Source organism: Bombus terrestris, chromosome 17 (genome assembly GCF_910591885.1).
Source record: "Bombus terrestris chromosome 17, iyBomTerr1.2, whole genome shotgun sequence".
In the NCBI taxonomy this organism is placed as follows: Eukaryota; Metazoa; Arthropoda; class Insecta; order Hymenoptera; family Apidae; genus Bombus; species Bombus terrestris.
The window spans coordinates 10,607,856-10,626,952 of NC_063285.1; the positions used below are offsets into that span (position 1 = coordinate 10,607,856).

Sequence of the window (19,097 nt, forward strand, 5' to 3'; positions counted from 1 at the left end):
ATTTCCTTCTAATATCCCGGTTTAATTAGAGCTGATCGAATGGCTACGTATTTCAGCGGACTTTATTGCCTCTAATCCATTGATAGTCCTCGATGCGCGATACGGCGAACGCTGGAAACATTCCGCGTAACGTATTCAACCGGGCTGCGAGCTCGTAACTTTGATATAAAGTGGTAGGACGAGGTTTCGCGAAGTGGCGCGAAATGGATGGCCCTTACCCGTAAGCGGCGAAACGCTGCTACTGCCGAATTATAATCTGGTCGGTTAAATACGTGAAACAGGCCAGTAGTGGTATAGCTGGCGTACGGCTGTGTACATGGTTCCCCATGGGGAGACTCGGGCGGTGTTGAAACGCCACCTCCGAATAGCTTCATATTTGATAGCGCCGGCGTGTAACAAGGCGCGTACATATATAACTGTGCCACAGGGAGCGGTGATTATATTTGTGACGATGAAGAGTGATCCTCGACGGCCGGAACACCGGGGGAATCTGTTTCGAAACGCGTTCGACCGAGATTCCCGCTTCCAATCAATGACGATAGGTTCGTTGAGTCCTTTGTCATCGTTCGACGAGATTTCAGCTGAAACGCTCGCGTCTAGTTAAGGAGATGGATGCTACGGGATCTAGTATTTGCGGTATTTCCAGCGAACGCTGCATGTTCGCTGACGAACGGTCTTGTCGAAAGGTTCTCGTCTTGCGATTACTTGTGCAAGCGTAAGTGTACCATTGGAAAGAATTAGGGAACAGGGTACAGTCGCTGAGGAATGTTCGTCTCTTACATAGAAGATATTAACGCTTTGAGGATAATCAACAGGCTACGTAGCCTGAATTGCCGTGTACCTTTTGCAGCCATGGGAAAGATTCAAAAGGTCGCTCGACAAGTTCGTTCCGATTTCCATTTCCACGACAAGACGCCTACAGCCAGCACAACGGTATAATTTACCATGTGTTTGGCGTAACTTTGAAATTATCGTGGACTCGTCATAACCAACCTACGCTTATCATCGATCAGACGATCGTCTGTTATGCCGTTTCACGCTACAGCATTCTACTACGTTTTACATTTATTTTCATACGTTTCCATGCATTTCGCAACTACCAGCAACCAGCCTCGTAAATTCAACTTTGCTCCGGAACTTCCGTATCCGTGTATAAATGGTGGCTTATTAAATCGCATCGCGTTGCATTCGGATTGGGTTATCGTTGCGATCTTCCATTAGCTGAGATATCCTGCGAGCATTACGCTTGGTGACTCCGGCTGAATACGCCGCGACGTTTTATCGACGTTTTATCGATGTTTATACTTACATCGGTGCCAGTCGTAAAACAGCCAATGCAAAATATCGCGCAACCGTGTAAGGCCGTGTTTACGCGATACTTTTATTGGTCGCATCAACCCGAAGAAACTCGCCTGCGCTCCAATTTTTTCTCCGCCATTACGGCTCGACCGTGGAATTTCCGTTTCGGCTACTTTACCTCAAAGCAGCAACGAGCGAAACTGCATTACAAACAGGACGGAGAGATCGTTTTAACCATTGACGTTTTTAAACGAGCACGAATCAACGGAGCCGGATGATTTACCGTGAAAAAGTAGCGTTTGCTTTCGCGTCTCGGTCGCTGGAAATTGTCTCGTTAATCGATGCTTTCTGTGCTCGATCGTTAAACTTTTAATGCGCGCGCATAGAATTCGGGACAAAATAATAAGCGCGCTCAATTAGCCTAATGTTTCACGCGAGTTGTGCGAACGAAACGTCCTTATTTATACGTATGCACGGTATTGCGTGAAAAATTGCTTTTATAGGGCCTACTATCGGTTTTTGATGTTCCTCAACGAGAATTATACAGTTCTTGGTGTATAGTTTGACAGTAAAACTTTTAATCCAACAGTTTATCAGGAAAAATATCAGGTTTTTGGAGAATTACGAGGCGATGAACAGCGTAGATAATATGTATACGGTGGGCTCATATTTTACGTATTTTCATTGAATTAACTGACGCAGCGTAAATATCAGGGGTTTTCGTAAACAAATGAGAGCTTATCGTTAAACAACGTGCTTGCAGCGCAGCGCTGCCCAAGTTCGATTAAATTCCTAATTAAATGGTCCTTGGCAGCTCTCCATGCCGCAGGAGCCACTACATTTTCTCCATGAAAAGAGTTTAAAACAATCCTTTGTTCCTAAGGTAGCCGAACAGAAACGAACGAAAATCACGCATCCGTGTATCTACTGTACAGAGTAATCATTTCATGACAAAAGAACTCTATCTATATTTCGATACACATTCGATTCACAGATGCATTCTATCTGCTGACGTAATTTTCATTTGGAACATTGTTAAATATCGTACGCGATGACAATTTTACAATAGAACGTTGTCCAACGTCGTATCGTTCGTTTATCAACAGTTGGAATTTTTAGAGAGTCGGCCACTGAAAAGAGCGGAAAAGCGTAGAAAATAAAGGAAGGTAATAGGAGAAGGATTGGACGACGATGATGGATTCGAGCGTATCTTGATCGGATAATAGCAGAAGGAAAAGTGGCAGTGGTTGGCAGCGAAGATGTACGCCGAAACGTGCAGCCGTCAGAGTGTCAAAAAAGGCTCTAAGAGGTGTCATTCCAGCGCCGAATACTCTCAAGTTCGGATGCTGTACTAGAAATAATGTAGACAGCTATTCATTTAGACATTCGGTAGATTACTCGGAAGCGGTAGTGTCTTTGTGCTCGCGTCGCGTCCTGGAAGCCGTGACATTTAAAGACGAGTAATACAGATGCACGATCGTGAATCACGTTAGATTAAGTCGGGGTATTCAGAGCGCACACAACAGAATTACTGTGCGGCGTAAATTAATTTTACGAGCCGCCAGAATCCAATGCACGCGTTATTTAAGACTAATAATTTAGCGTGCTCGAAACTGTCACGTAGTAGCAACGGTGGTCGATAAATAATGCTTTACGTAGAAGGATGTTCCGCAGTATCTCGTTTGCCACGTTAGAAATAGAAAAGGTAATAAAACTCGTATGTCTTCGTTTGTGTAGTTTTGTCTTCTCTCTATGTTTCAAAAGTATTCGTTTCGTCGAAAGATAAACTACTCTTGCATCGCCGAGCAGAATAATTATTTATTTTCTTCGTTAAATAGAGTATGACTGACAATTTTCTGTTTCAAATCGAGTCCGTCGAAAATTTGTTTCCTTTTGTTTTCTTTTCTCGTTGCTGGTCATGACGCGACAACATGAAATCAAGTAGAACAAGTACCTACATAGTCAGACATCGTGCTCCTACAGGCAACGTGTTCATTTCTATCTAACGTACAATTTGGAGAATTTCTAACGAACGGACTTCAGCGAAACTAAAGTGTTAGAATCACTCTAATACGCGATATATGATACTCGTTACGTCGTAATCGTGAGTAATAGCGAGCGCGGTATAGCTGCTTACACGTATTAGCCCGAGCTCGACTGAGATTCTACTTTCAAACTCTCATTTCTACTCCCACACTCTCGAGTCAAGAATATTCGAATATCCCGCACCGAAACTTGCAAGGCGATCAACACTCGACAGATTTTAATGGATTTTGTCATTAATCGGTATTGACAAAATCCGCATTTCCTTAGTTGCCAACCCAGAAAATTCCATATTTTCATGAACTTTGCCAAATGGATGATAAATTGGTTCCTAAACAGATATTCCTCTCGTCTAACAAACGCTCGACGAGCACACTCGACGTATTACGAATCTTTGCGTATCTTCTCGCGTCTTTATGTACTTTATGTACATTTTGAAGATACTAGACGTATTAAGATTCAAAATTGATCGAGTTTTAAGACTCGAATCGGGTTCGAAGCGATTGGGTTTGAATTCGTCGCCGTACAGATTCCAGGCAATTGCAGGCGTCTCACGACCCGTCGGTCGATGCCTTGTCGCTTTAAATTGGTCGTTTAAATTGTACATTGTACAGACAAGCGGGATTCTATCGCAAGTTACCGGTCACTGCCAAAGTTTGCCGAGTTGTCGATTCAGATCGATTGTATCATTTCGTTTCTACGTTGAAGCAGCTTCTTTGCGCCTTCTGCTGTTTCGCGTATTTTTCGGCTCCTCGTGTTCCCTAAAATGTGTCAACTTGCGCGTTTCGCTCTTCAAACATGTAAATTTGAAGGCCCGACCGATTTTACGACCTCGCTATGTCGCTTCCGCGTACGTACGCACGTATAACACAACGCATACTTAGAAATTTATCCGATAATGTTGCGCTTAATTCAGCGAAACCGAATGAGCAACGGCCGAGTTCGTCTCAATCATCCGGCGATAATACGAACGCATCCATCGACAAGCGAGAAACGGAAGCGCGATCCCTTGTCGCTGTTCAGTCATTTACAATCAGCGCGTTCCGAAACATTGGAACGTTGTACATTGAACGTCTATTGCTTTGTATCCATAGGCAATGGATCGATCATAGCCAGTACGCACGTTACAGCAAGCTCCTTCGTGGCCGGTTCGCGAAATTTACATTCCAATTATTGACTCTACCGTTTTCCCTGTTATCTTCCTCGAGAAATATGTACTTAAGAAACGAGCCGGAAGAGAGTGTTATCGTTTTTAACGCGAACGTGGGCTAAACAGTTTCTTAACGAATTTCCCTCCACGAGAAATCGGTGTAAAACATGTTCAAACGATTCGTAACTTTAGAAATATGGATATCACGCGAAGCCTTGAAATTTGTCGAAGAAACGAACCGAATGAAAGCACCATCATTTTTAATTTCAATTCCAACACGAATATTCCTATTAATATAAGCCCAATAATCTCAAAATAGTTTTCATTTATACGGCTCGTATAAATGTATACGTAACTCTCTGTTAAGATAAATCACCTGGTATTTATGATATTTATGGTACTCTTGGTATTTTGAATCTGAGGAATTTTCTTGTCCAAGTCACCTACGATAAACGATACATATCTAGTTCCTCCGTTTCGAAACAGATTGAGAATATCCGGTTATCTCGCGAAGAAATAACTCGGACAAAAGCGGTCGCGATTGTCGACGCTTTTCCGCTATCTACGTCGAGATATTCGCCGCTCTTTGTCCGCGGAATAATTCGATATATCGTCGGCTGGGGCTTTTGCCCGTATCACGATTGTCGAGTGTCGTCGCTACTGTCAGTGCCCTTTTTATACGCAACGCGAGAATAATAGGTGGAAATAATACGTCAAGCCAACTGAACGCGACAGCTGAATGTCCCTGGTGTTCACTGTGCTTGTCCATTCTCTCTCCTCTGTGTCCGCGATCTTCGGCGCCGGCAACGATCCTCCCCACAATGATTTTCGTTCGTGAAATGTACATACATTTTGGTACTTTCCATTTCCACTTTCAAAAAGTGGACACTTTCAAAACGTAAAGACAAAAATAACGAACGAATTTGCGTGTCAGACGAAGATGAATCTACGCGTGTAGCATAACAGCAGGATTCGGACGATTGTAGTTCTTTCGTGGATTTAGCAATCATAGAAACGACGAATATTAGAAGCGTAATAAGATAGACATTACACAAACTCAACATTTTACACAGACGAGAGTACAATACAACGATCAATATGTAATGTACAGGGTGGTTGGTAACTGGTGGTACAAGCGGAAAGGGGGTGATTCTACGCGAAAAAAGAAGTCGAAAATATAGAATAAGAATGTTTAATTTGTGGCTTTGTTTTCGAGAAAATCGACTTTGAATTTTCGCTCGGTACGCGTGCACTTTATCACGTCTCGTTATAACGGATCTCACTGCACGCGTACCGAGCGAAAATTCAAAGTCGATTTTCTCGAAAACAAAGCCTCGAACGAAAAAATTTTATTCTATATTTTCGACTTCTTTTTCGCGTAGAATCACCCCCTTTCCGCTTGTACCACCAGTTACCAACCACCCTGTATAATATGAGTATCCTCGGTATTTTCAATAAATTATAACAAATAATTATGTTAAATTAAATAAAATTAAGTTAAATAATTATACAGGTCTACGTTGCTTGGGCTGTTTCATATTTTTGATTTCTCATTATTTCAAGTAATTCCTTTTTGCCCCTCTTCTTCCCCTCTTCGTTTTATTACTTTGCAACACGTTGCGAGTAATATTCTCCGTTTAAAGTTATCCTTTTGTCGTGTGCCCAATTTTTCTTTTTGTCTCGTGTTTCATGAAAGGTATTCAGTAACATCTTGACCACGATTTGTCATGCGCATGAACGAATGCAGGAAACTGGGTAAGGAAAAAGGTGTAACGACATAATGTAGATGTAAGTCGAGAAAACAACTTGTTGGCGTTGAAAGTGGTGTCTGAAGGGTGTTGCACTCAACGGAATGAAATTCGACGGAATATGTAACGAAATTCTGACTATCTGTGAAAGACGACTCGGCAATCTCGCCGTGTGATTGAAAATTTTGTATTATTCACGAGATGAAAGCACTGTGTGGAAATATTGACGGAGAATCTTTTACGAGTCAAATTGCAGGATTTATAAAAGTGCTTTGTATGATTTCTCTATGCAGCCTTTCGCATTCTATGCAACGCCTGATTAAACTTTTTGAATCTATCTAGTAAACGTTGCACCATAAAAAGAAAATGGAAGTAACACCGAATAAAAGAAGAAACACAGTCACGTTAACTGTCTAGTATCAGAGATTTTTTAAGAGAACAAAAATATCACAATATCTAATGTATATCAATGTACATATTATACGCAACACGTAAACTAATAAATATGTTTAGAAATAACAAATACATACATAGAAAAGATTTTTTGCACTGTAATACTTTCTTTGCAACGTTTTTTAATATTCTTCCATCGCTTTTCATTTAAAACAACTTTAAAGCTAAACACGTGTTTATCCGTTTGCTGGAAAAATCCTCCTATCCCATAATTGAACAATAAAGTGATACAAAAATCAGAAACTCAACAAAAACGTACCTATCATGTTCTACCCCCGTGATCTTCGTATTCCTTTGCTCCTTAAGAAAAAGATAAACACACTCGTACTATTTCGCGCTCTTGGAAACTCATGAACACCCAGATAAGTCGTATTTGCTATGAGCCCTTCGATTGATATAGAATCCACGACTGTTTAAAACTCGTGCTCTACTCTCGAACCATAAAAAACAGTTGGAAATTTGACAAGAAAACTCGAAGCTAACCGATGTATGATGTCGATGCAGTTTGATGGAAATTGGTCCACGGAGAGCAGATACTGGCAAATTCGAAGGTAGAGTTAATCGATCGGCTTATTAATGCGTCCGGAGGTAACTCTAGAATTCACCGTACCCCAGCAGAGTGTTGCCTCTAAACGAGCGTAACCGAAACCCTTGTTTTGTTAATATCAAATCACATGACTCACTCAGCCGAGTCAATTCGCTAACCGTTGCTCGAAATGGTCCTGACACACGAGCCTTCCTCCTGTCCGATCGGGGCCACGGATAATTGATATTAGCCATTTTCTCGAGGCTTCTTCTAATCCTCGACTCATTACTCGCTCATCAGCGTCGAGTATCCGATTCTGAAACGGCGGATCCTATTATCGTGACTTGGCAAGACCCAACCACGTAAATTTGCTGCCACAAATTATGAACAAGATATATTAGCCGCCTCTAAACGGGCCACGTGTGATGCATTAGCTTGGAGAGCGAAGGAACAGTAAATTTGTGAACAGCGTGGTTAATAATTGTTGGTAGATTTACGTTGTCCAATGTTTGCCCGTCTATTCTGTTTTCTATTTAGAGGCGAATAGTTAACGATTAATGCAAGGGATGATGGATCTTCCTGTAAAACGCTTTATCGATGAATGCGAAATGTTTCCCCTTCGAATGTAAAATTTTAATTGCAGTTTCTTCGAAATATCATAAATGGTATTTGATCGGAATAATTTTCACGCGATTCAACGAACCTTCTCGAGCCATTGTGCGATTTTATTATTTCAGGCTCGCAAGAAGATTCAATTCTAAAAGTCTATGATTCTTGCAATGATTTAGAAAATTGTTTATACGAAGCGGAATGTTCTTCCAATCTATCCCAAGTATGGTCCAATTTAGGTTTTCAATAGCTAGCTTTTCATCTGGCTGGTCAGTAATATTTTTGCAGCTTGTGATGGAATGCCGTTTGAATTTGGCGCGATCGGCTATTGTATTCTGTGAGCGACGTTAGCGTGATAACACTGCGCAGTGAGTTAGTTGAATGGCGTGATGCAATTGAATGTACAAATGTTCAAGTTCCACTTTTTCCTTTTCTTTTTCATGTTTCCCGTTTCGTTTGTTCCTTTTTCCTCTTTCGTGTGTGTGTGTGTGTGCTTTAATTTCGTTTCTACTTAATGAAGTACGTCAATGCAAAGCTGCTGCTTATGTACAATTCTATACAATCGACAAAAATAAACGGCCAGGTAGCGAAAGTAGATATCAATGGAGTTTCATCGAACTAGTACCAGTATCATATACTTAACTTTTATATACAGGGTGGTTGGTAACTGGTGGTACAAGCGGAAAGGGGGTGATTCTACGCGAAAAAAGAAGTCAAAAATATAGAATAAAAATTTTTCGTTCGAGGCTTTGTTTTCGAGAAAATCGACTTTGAATTTTCGCTCGGTACGCGTGCACTTTATCACGTCTCGTTATAACGGTTCTCACTATAGATCCTCGACTCCTTTTTTCGCGTAGAATTACCCCCTTTCCGCTTGTACCACCAGTTACCAACCACCCTGTATAATACACTACATAAAATAGTATATAAATTATATAGTACATAAACTGCATTCACATCTACTTCCACTACCTGTCCATTTATTTCTGTTCTTATAGTACATTATCGGCAGCATATTACCTATATCCTTATAGCGCATAGATTATTTAGTAAATAATAAAAATTAATATTTATACCGTATAAACGAGCCGTATTTAAAAAAACTCCATTAATACGTATTTACTTGACACTTTTACATTGATACTTTCGTCGCCGGCTACATTTACATATACATGCATAGATAATTTGCATTTCATTCTCCCTACCTTTCACTCTGCTGCCCAAAAGCCACGTTCGACAAACACCGATCGCTAAATTTCCAAGCACAGCGACGAACCTACTGCCGCTCGGCTCGATCATCGAGCGAATTGTCGTGCTCTAACCTGATTCATCCGCACCATTTTCAGGTACCATCGCGCTATACAGCGCTTTGACGGAAGTTAAGCATCGTGATCGTTGTGAAGAGAGCAAAGGACGAAGGGGAGCATCGAGTGGTTGGCAGCAGCAGCAGCAGCTCGTCGAAGAAAGCAAGCACGTGACACGAGTGCCGTGACCCGAGACACTTGTTGCACGGCTGCTGTCCCTTAAAGAGTCTGCTGGCTGCACGGCGTGTTCCTTCAACGCGACAGGATTAGTCAACGTTGAAAGTAACTAGAAGGAGGAAGAAGGGAAAAGAAAGAAAATAAGAGGGAAATAAGAGGGACGTACGTGTCGTGAATTCCGTCTAATATCGCGTTTCTTGCGACGTACTCGTGGCATGCCGGCGGCGTTTCCTTTTAACGTGGTTCGCGAGAAGAGGATCGTCCGTTGACGGGATGAGAAAAGCACGAGCTGTAGTCGTGTGATGCTGTCGAGGCGATCGTGGATTCGTCGTCGGCCAGCGAACGCACAGGCGACGCGTGGCTCTTTCTAGGATCAGTGGAATCGGAGTTTGGGGTTTCCGGGCGTAAAGAGGCAAGTGGATACCGGCAAGAACGGAGAACATGAACGTGATTCTGCGTTTAGACCGGTGACACCGGTGGCGGTTGTGTGTGCGTGGCTATCGTCGCTGGTAACTCCCAATTAGCAGACTATCACTGAGACGACGGATATCCTCACTCGGTGAGATTACTTTTTAGATTCTTTCGTTCGTTAAGTTGAAATTTCAGGCGAAATTTTTGAAATAGGAACTGTTATACCTTCATTTAGGAGACGCTGTTCGATCTAAAAAACAAATCTCGAGGTGACCAGAAGATTTCGAGGAATCGATAATAAAGTTGAGCAATTTTAGCGCATTTGATAAGTCACACGACTCTTTCAGCGGATTTAATTTGCAGAAATTAGATGGTTCTCTTGTCTGTTCCATTTCGTAGACTTTACAAAATTCTGTAGCAACAACGTTCCTATTTCTTGAAAGCAATAAAGCGTCGAGAAAAAACGAGGTTGCAAAACAAAGCAAGACGACATTCGTTTATAAGAAAATGTAGAAAATGTCTTTTATTGTTTGACAACGCAATAGAAGAATATTTTATGGTATTAACAAGATCTATTAATTTTTATATTAATAGAACATACTTTACACACACACACACATATTGTTTATCTATTTAAAATATAATACGTACAGAGAAAAGTCAATTTTCGTTAACTTGATAAGTATGCTTAATTAATTTAACGCGTAAATACAATATAAATTAATTTAAGCGCAGATTAACGCAAAATATAATCGAAAATGTAGCTCACAGAACATGAATTATGTACTAACTAACAATAAGTTGGTTAAACTTCCAATATCGAAATATAAATTATAGCGATTAGTATCTCCGAAATTAATTTCCATATTAAAATATTCAATTTTGATATTCCGGATTATGGAATGCATCATGAAATTATCAACGATTGAAGGAATTTAGTAATAGTCACACGTTCATAATGTACACACGATGTACATAGAAAATACGATAATTTCATTGCAAATACATACCAGCAGCCTCATTTGCATCAAAAGAATCTGTTATATGGTGAAATCAGTTACGTGTATAAATAAAAAATCGTAATAAAATTTTCCCGAGTAAATTATTCAATTAAATATCAATTATATTATAAAAATTATACTATTCGAATTTAAGTAACCAATCAAATTAATTGTTTTCATATCAATTACATTCTAGTTATTCGGGTGATTTCTGAACAAATAAATACTGATTATTAACTACTCTAGAATTACTAAAATTAGGTTATAGGCGTATATAGCGAATATGCAATAGAATTATAATTTTTAATCAAAGATTCAGGAACATATGCATACGTTATCAAGTATACTATTGTACATGCAATATGACGTACAGGATGTGCCACGGTTATCGTAATAATGTTAAGTTAATGTTGCTAGTATGTTTTGTATGAAAAAGAGGGATAAAAATATTATATAAACATGGGGAAGGTAATTGGTTTGTTAAAAAGTTATAACAAAAATACGGAATAACAAGAGATTGGTTTTTCGTCAGTACGGTTTTTTAATGAAATCTGAAACCAGACTTTCTGCCTGTATTGTTATTTACGAGTGCAGAAACAGTCTGATTTCTAGCAAGCGTGATTCAATTACGACGCGTATAAATTGATCGTTTTATCAAAGCAAATTAACTGCTCAAAACCGTTGTAAATATCTACCACGAATCAATTATTCTATTTGTTGTACCTTTTCTACCTTTATTCCATTTCGTTCATTAACGTGAATACACCAATTTATATCTCCAAACGAACGGCGTTTCTCGAAAACAGTATTTTCGAAATTGTGCTAATTACAAATCTGCTAACAATTATGCTAATAACGAAACGTGCAAAAATGGAGAGGATATTTCGCAACAGGGTAAAGTTCCAACGAAGATACCGTTCTGTGGTGTAATCTTTCTCATAAAAATACTGCAACGATATTTCATTTTTAATCGGGGAAAATTTCACGAAAATTAATTTCTACTTATAAAGACAGGCGAAAGATGATTTTGAAAATTCCGTGACCACGATTCTTGATGGAACTCCGAAATACTGAGATTTTAAGAGGCGTAGGCAAATTAGTGTTTAAATGGAAAGCTATTATAGAAAACGAAAAGGGAACGTTAGCGATCGAGTTCATAATTCTTTCCAGTATATTCACGTTAAACTTTTAATAAGAAAAACGTCACAACTTGTGAAACGACTTGCAAACAATGCAGATTTAAATTACTTTCAAAGAAGTAGTCGCGAATACACGCAAAATGCAACGAAACATTTCATAAACCAGTAACTCTGATGATCACCACCGCGATATAATACCGAACAAATTAAATTCCATCCGCCCTCTCATCTTAGCCTAACCAAATACTTGACTCGTTTCTCCCCTTCGATCAGAATACGCCCGACACAAAGATAGAGCACGCGAGTCGTACGTTACCGTGTAAATGGCTGCTGCGACATGCAAATAGAAAGAAAAAATGCCGCGTACAGGTCCCTTGTGTCCTTATTTAATCAGGCACGCGCACTGACGTTGCTCGTTGACTGCGGATTTTTATGCAAATCCGTATTTTCGAGAATATAATTAAAAACGGCATAGACGCAATAGAGAAATTGCTTTACCCTCCAAGTACGTAGTGTCATGGATACATGAACATCCGCGATCTACTAGTTCTCATCAGTCTGCCTCTGTCTCTCAGTCTCTGCCGCTTTTTCATCTCGCTGGCGCGCACCGCATCTCGATATCTCTACGGAATACACACTGTTGTTCCATGCAAATAAAACGAGCGCCGCCTGTAATCTAAAATCTAACGCGTGTAATTTAAAATGCGTAGGTGGATATCGTCGGGCTTGTAGACGGGGCGGGTTCGGCGAAGACAGGAAGAAAAAAAGACCGGAAGGCTGGATCACCTCCGTGGAATGTCTTCAGGCGCCAAGCGGCTGGTGCAGTCGCTTCGCGGCCGCAGCGGGGGTGGCAGGGGCAGCGGCGGTGGCCGCGGGGACGGCGGCGGAGGGGAAGGCGGCGGGGGCGGTGGCGGCGGAGCGAGCACCAGCGCGACCAGATTGTGCCATTACGATAGCGGTCACGAGCTCGACGAGATCTCGGTGGTTGGTGCCGCCATCAGGGGCAGCGAGGGCCTTCCCACCCCCACGACCCCCTGTCATTGCGGCGGCCTCAAGTATGGCAGCGGGCAAACGCTTTACAGCATCGCCGGCCTGGTGCCCCCTGCGCCCGCTGCACCTGCGCATGGAGCCCAGTCAGGTAAGTAGTATCGCTAGTATCCTCTCGTTGCCGTGGCTCGTACAGACACGTTCGGTAATTTAGTAAATTGTCTCGTATGAACGTTAACGTTTAATCGAGTGGTTTAGTAAAATGTTCGGTAATTTAGTAATCCACTGATCGCATCTGTAACTCAACTGTACTAATTCCTCACACTTTCAACCTAGATACTAAACCATCCTACGTATAAGCGATACTGGTGGTTACTCGACTGAATTATCGCACGTGTCTGTACTTCTGCCAGCCTTTATTTCCTTGTTTCAGCGTATCGCAATTACTTAGTTTACGAGTTAAACGGAGAATTGGCCATCGTCTTGGAAATAATATTTACTTTGTTTATTCGTAGCTCGCCCATATTTTGACGCGTCGTGCCATCCATCTTGGCCGAAGTTAATCCGTTCGGTTTTATTAAACTTTTACATCATACTACGCAGTTGATGCTACAGAAACGGCAGGTTTAGACAAAAGCTGCACTAGAAACAAATACTTGCCCGATAACACATTCCACGTAACACAAATCTCAGGTGTATTTTGCTATTCCCAAGCTTTATTCTTACGCGTATATCGAATAATTTGAATTTTCTTTTAAAATGGTAATAAAAGCACGTAACCTGCTTTTCAAGATCTTAAAATAAAAGGGACTGTGGAAAGGGCGGGCAGACGGTCCTTTCCAATTTTTATCCAGACCGGGATTTCCATAAGCAAGTGGATCATATCGTATCAAATTCTTTTGACAATGTTGTGCTTCACAAGGAACACTCGCGTTACAGGATGTTGAAAATCGTTTTTCTTGTTCTGTAGGATATGATCGTACTTTCGTATATAAAATTCGTCCCATGGTCCTCGAAATATTTTCGCATCAATCGATGACAAGTTATTGTATATCATTGATGATATATCGAATTAGTTGCCTCTTAGACAGCTCCTTCGTTCGTGCAGCAGTCGTTCTCAGGAAACACGTACAAAGTTACACATCGTATGAATTTCTCTTCGCGATACTATTTCCTTCGTCACGTGTGTTATGCGATCAGTTCCCACGTTAATCTTTCATCGAGTAAACACGATTCCTAACGTATTTCGTTTCCGTTGTTGAATCGACTGAAAGAAAAATTGAAGATTGTGTCAGTAGCTCCGATAACGTGAAATTTTTCTCCAACGTTCTAATTTTTAATCGAAAGTACATTTGTAATTTTAAAACACAAAGTGTTTCGATGGCGTATTTAAATTTCTCTCGGCAGCAATTAGCTTCTCAATTACCTGTTCAAATTTCACCGACTCGTGATACAGTTTCGAGTCTGGAATTTCTCTGCGGAACTGTATTTTATTTCGTCATAATTTTTCCTTTGGCATTTCCGACTACCAATATTTAATAGACTTGTCCGTAGAACGACTAATATATCGATTAATCGTAATTACTCGTTAATATCTAGAACGTTTGTGTACATCCTCACTTTTAATTTTCTCCAAGACTTTGCTAAATAGTATTGGATTTTATAAGATAAATAGGACGAACGCGAATGAAAGGCGCAAGATATGCAAATATGTAAAATAAATATTATGGTATTTACCGGGCTAAAGTCTTCTATAAATAAAATCAATCTCGCTACACCTTGATATCAATCTTCCCTAAAAATATACATTTGCGTAAATATCTTCGTTATTTACGAGCAAACTTACAAATTTCTCCTTAATCTCCATAAATTTGTTTCACTCGCAACTGTATTAATAAACTTGCCGTTAATGTGGTTTGTGATAATATTGTATCAGCCAGTGTAAACAAAATTTGATAATTCTCGATGTAATTTCCGCTGGAATATCTGATTTTATCGTGCATGTCAGCCATTCCACGTATGGCAATAATATCGACGTATACAAACGTATAGAATAACAGAAGGGTCCATCGCTGTTAATAAATAGTGCATTACAACGTCGTAAAAAGACATTTTGATAACGTAACGCTGTACACGTGTTTAACTTTAATTAACTATTTAATCGGTCGAAAGTTTGATTAACTGTTTGAACGGTACCTGATTATCTGCGCTTTCGTACTCTTTAACTTCACTCTTAACTCACACTCTTAAACTATCGGGAAAAAAATGAAGTTACGGTAAAGTTCAAAGCACCTCGGAGCTTTGGTCGAACGAGACTCGGTTAACCAAGACTCTCCGCTACACAAGGGGAAAAGCTAAACGATAGCGAGGAAACGTAGAATATTTGCATTTCCGAAACGATTGTCACTCTTCCGTAACAAACAGTATTCTAAAATCGTGCAGCCATAGTCACGAGAAAGAACGAATTTGCTCCATTGCTCGCTAACAGTGAAATTTTCAAATACCTGGTCCCTTTGAACGCATATCCATTCTTGTGAAATAGGTATATCCGCTAAAAGGTAGTTCACGATTCGCAAATTACTGGTCCGTAAGTTTCCAGAAATTTGTCTGCCTCTGCGTTTCCATAGAGAAACTTTCTTGTTGAACAATTCCCGTGAAAAAAGGTATGCGCCATCGTACGGTTGCACGTGCATGTCGCACATGCTCGTGACTTTCTCCGTACCGCGTTACGTGTAACGGTATAAAAGCTAGGGTTTTATTTCGATTTCCCGTCGCGTAGATTTCCATTTTTTCTGACGAATAATTCATGCAGCAGAGCCATCCTTGCCAACGATACTGACAAGTGCTTTGCTGCGATCTTCTACAGTGGCTACGAATAGTATCTTTTAATTTTGTTATTATTATTTATCGCTGTACATTACTTCGATCGTTTAATTATTTCTTTCATGATACATGTTCGTTAATTAGGTATATCGAGTGTATTAGTTCCATATCATTCGGTAATACGTACGTACATAGTGTGGTGCATGGTGCAGGAATAATTTACGGGACAATTATTTAATTTAAGTAATTAATTCAACATACGGTAGATCATTTCTTTATGTTACGACATCCCGCACGGAAAATATTGGATCAACGGAAACGTTTGCCTCTCCCTATTATGCAAAGAAATTTTATTTGTTCGTATCAATAAAGCATAGTATCAGTAATTAATTTATTCAAAAAATTCATCCAAAAAATCGAGGTAAAAGTCAGCGATAAAACGAAATGTTTCTTAAGGAATATATTCGAAGGGGTAAACATCGTGAAATTCTCATTTAGGAAGGTCCACGACCGGAATTGGAAACTTTTGAAGCGCCTCTTTTGGGCGGATCTCGGCCACTTCTATTACATCTCCGTTACAAAGGATGGCTAAAGTATGCAAGTGGGAAGTAGATGTGTTCAGTTAGGACGTGTCCGTCGGTCGAAGAATCTCGAGGAACGTCGCGATAACACTTTCGCAGAGTTCGCTGCCGTACTTGTGAGACTTTTAAAGGCTGACACTCTGAAGAGTGAGCAAGAAAGTTCGTACAGGTACCTAAGTGTTCTGTCGGAAGACACTCTGTACGAAGACATCCTCGGTGCAATGGATGTGCATGTTGGAGAGAGAAACTCGATTTCCGAACAGATAGCTTCATTTAAGATATAAGTACATTATCTAAGTTTTGAAGAAACCTATTTTTATCCGCACGTAACGACAGTCTTCTATTTGCGCGGATATTAATTTAATAAGATCGTGTACCAATTTGATGAAACTCTATGTTATATGTTACATTTACGTCCGTCGCATAATTCATTTGTACGTTCCGACTCACGTCAGGGGCATAAACATCCGCGTTTTACGTAAAAGGTTTCGGTCATTTTTCACGTCGCTGTGTTTCATTTTCCCTTGCAAACGCTTCACTCGTCGAAACGTTTAACTGTGACGCTTAGTTCCTAATAAGCTTAAAACAGGACGCGCAAGAAGACTCAGCATTTTGGCGAGCAAGTTTGAGCTAACGGCACCTAGCGTCCTATGAGCACACACAAGTCCTGACTTTGCTAAGTATCCGGGATCCCTGTACGCCTGGACACACTTAGGCAAAAGCTGTCTTGGCTGGCTAAAACGTTTTCGTGCACGAGCCTGGAAGAACTCTGACCAAGTTTTCGGATTAAGCTTAGAAAGCACAAGGAAAACTCGGCGCATTGTGCCACTAAAAGCGAATCTCCGTTACATAGTCAGATAACCATAGCGTCTATTCTTACCAAAAGTGATATTTCCTTCTTTTCCATCTCTTCCATCCATTAATTTAGTATCTTTAGTTGAGATGTTAGCTGTAGGATCTCTTCAAACGTCAGAGAAACGACACTTTGCGCGTGCCTTTTTACAAATATATATATACATTTCTTATTTATTAATCGCAGCCTCAAAACCAAGAACTGACGATTCCATTCTTCCCACATATCTCACCTCTCACTTCCCTTAATTTATTCGCCATCTTTCCCTACCAATCGACTACTACCTTCTTCTCATTGCTTCCACGCAATACTCCATTCGTAGTACCATTTCCATTTTCTGACGTTATTTCTCGTTAATTTTTTCCTCGTAACGGTTCTTTAACTTGTATTTTAACGTACACCTGCCACTGTTACATAACGCTCACCTGCGTTCACAATCCTCCGACCAATACCTGTTAAGACTCACTAAATTGCCACATCTTGTTCTAGCAATTATCTTGTCACTTTTCTCTCCCTTGCTTGCTTCCAGCCTCGTATTCCACCAAACTACCCTCGCCTTTGGCTCTCATAGTCTCTTCTTCCCAGTATAATATCGAAGAGATATAATTCTTTCTACCAACGTCCTGCTATATCCATTCCTCTCCATAAACTCGGATCTATCTTCACGGATAGATCCATTTCCCCTCCTCTATCGCGCCTTGTTATTCCTCTTTTGTGCGCAGCTTTTTGTATTTTAATATTAAAAACAAGAAAAATGTGGAATGTGTAGCTGGCAAAGATCTCCATAGGAGATTTAATTTTTACGGCAGCAGCGTCTGCTTATGTCGAGGCATTTAGCACGAGACCAGTGCATTCATGAGCAGCTATCAGCGAAGGAAGCTGCAGTTTGCGTTGCTGAGTGTGCACGTATACATAATAAAAGCGCGGTAATGCCTCTGGCGAGGCTCTCGCTAACACGTGCGATAAGAGGACAGCACTTTTCTCCGCAATTCGCCGCTAGATGCTATCCGCCAATTATTCGACTTGATTTGTCCGCTATTGCGATATTCTCGGCCAGCGGTTTCACGCTGAACGCGTACGTCACCAGGCACTGTAGCCGCCGGTACATAAGGAGTTTTTGGCTCGTCGAAGGCTATCTTGTTTGTTCGGTTGTACGCCAGCGGAATAGGTGTTTCCCCTGCCGTCGTTTAGTTTTTACGGACACACCGGAGGATTTTTGCTGCCGCGTTCGAACGTAGCGGCCGGAATTTTTTTGTAGGCAGAAGATTGCGAAGGTTGGTAATAACCATCATCATCGTTAGAGAACGGTAACGACCGGGAAGTAGCGAATGTACTTTTAACAAATACCAAACGTACACCTTATTGCGTGGGAGTAAAAAGTAGAACTGACACGTTTGTAATCTTTGATAAAATTACTTGGCAACAGAGTAAGACGGACCTAAAGGATTATTATAGCATTTATTATAAAATGCTTCCAATTATTAACTCGCAAGATTCTCTCTTCTTTACAGTTCGTGTGATACACAAGCACTAGGTAAATTTTTGATATATTCTCCCATTGGATCGTATTTGAATTCAGGCAAACTGATCTGTTTTTAAGATGTTCGATCGCTAGCATGCGTGTTGCGTAACTTGCTCGAGATACTTGTTGTTTGGATACTTGTTAAACGACGGAACTCGTTTGGCAGATGTCCTATATCGAATAAATTAATTAGGATACAGCAATAAAGCTATCGCGTAAGCTGAAATGTTCAGGTTTCACAATTCACGTTCTTAACGGCTTACCCGCTGAATTATAAAGCATATTTGTCTTATTATTTATGGAACGGATCACGTACATAGGTTGAGCACAGGTCGACGTTGACGTAATTGATAAATCATCGATGAATCCACTTCCGGACGTTTCTCGGCAATGCGCAAGTATCCTGTCCATCTTAATAGCCTACGAGACTGCCAGGATGGTAATTAGGCCGCTAGGGAATTAGGTCTAAGA

At 40.6% G+C, this 19,097-nt stretch overlaps 1 protein-coding gene across 14 annotated transcripts in view; it reads left to right on the top strand.

Moving 5' to 3' along the window:
* The window catches only part of LOC100647879 (cyclic nucleotide-gated cation channel alpha-3), a 233,903-nt gene that overhangs the window by 34,637 nt on the left and 180,169 nt on the right, over window positions 1-19,097 (top strand). For 13 of the 14 annotated variants that reach the window (XM_048414001.1, XM_048413991.1, XM_048413988.1 and 10 more), the window contains exons 2-3: window positions 9,175-9,868; window positions 12,571-12,998. In XM_048414001.1, coding sequence (XP_048269958.1) covers window positions 12,656-12,998 — 343 coding nt within the window. In that variant the 5' untranslated portion in view covers window positions 9,175-9,868; window positions 12,571-12,655. The remainder of the gene's footprint in view (window positions 1-9,174; window positions 9,869-12,570; window positions 12,999-19,097) is intronic. The other variant, XM_048413990.1, reaches the window with a different exon arrangement.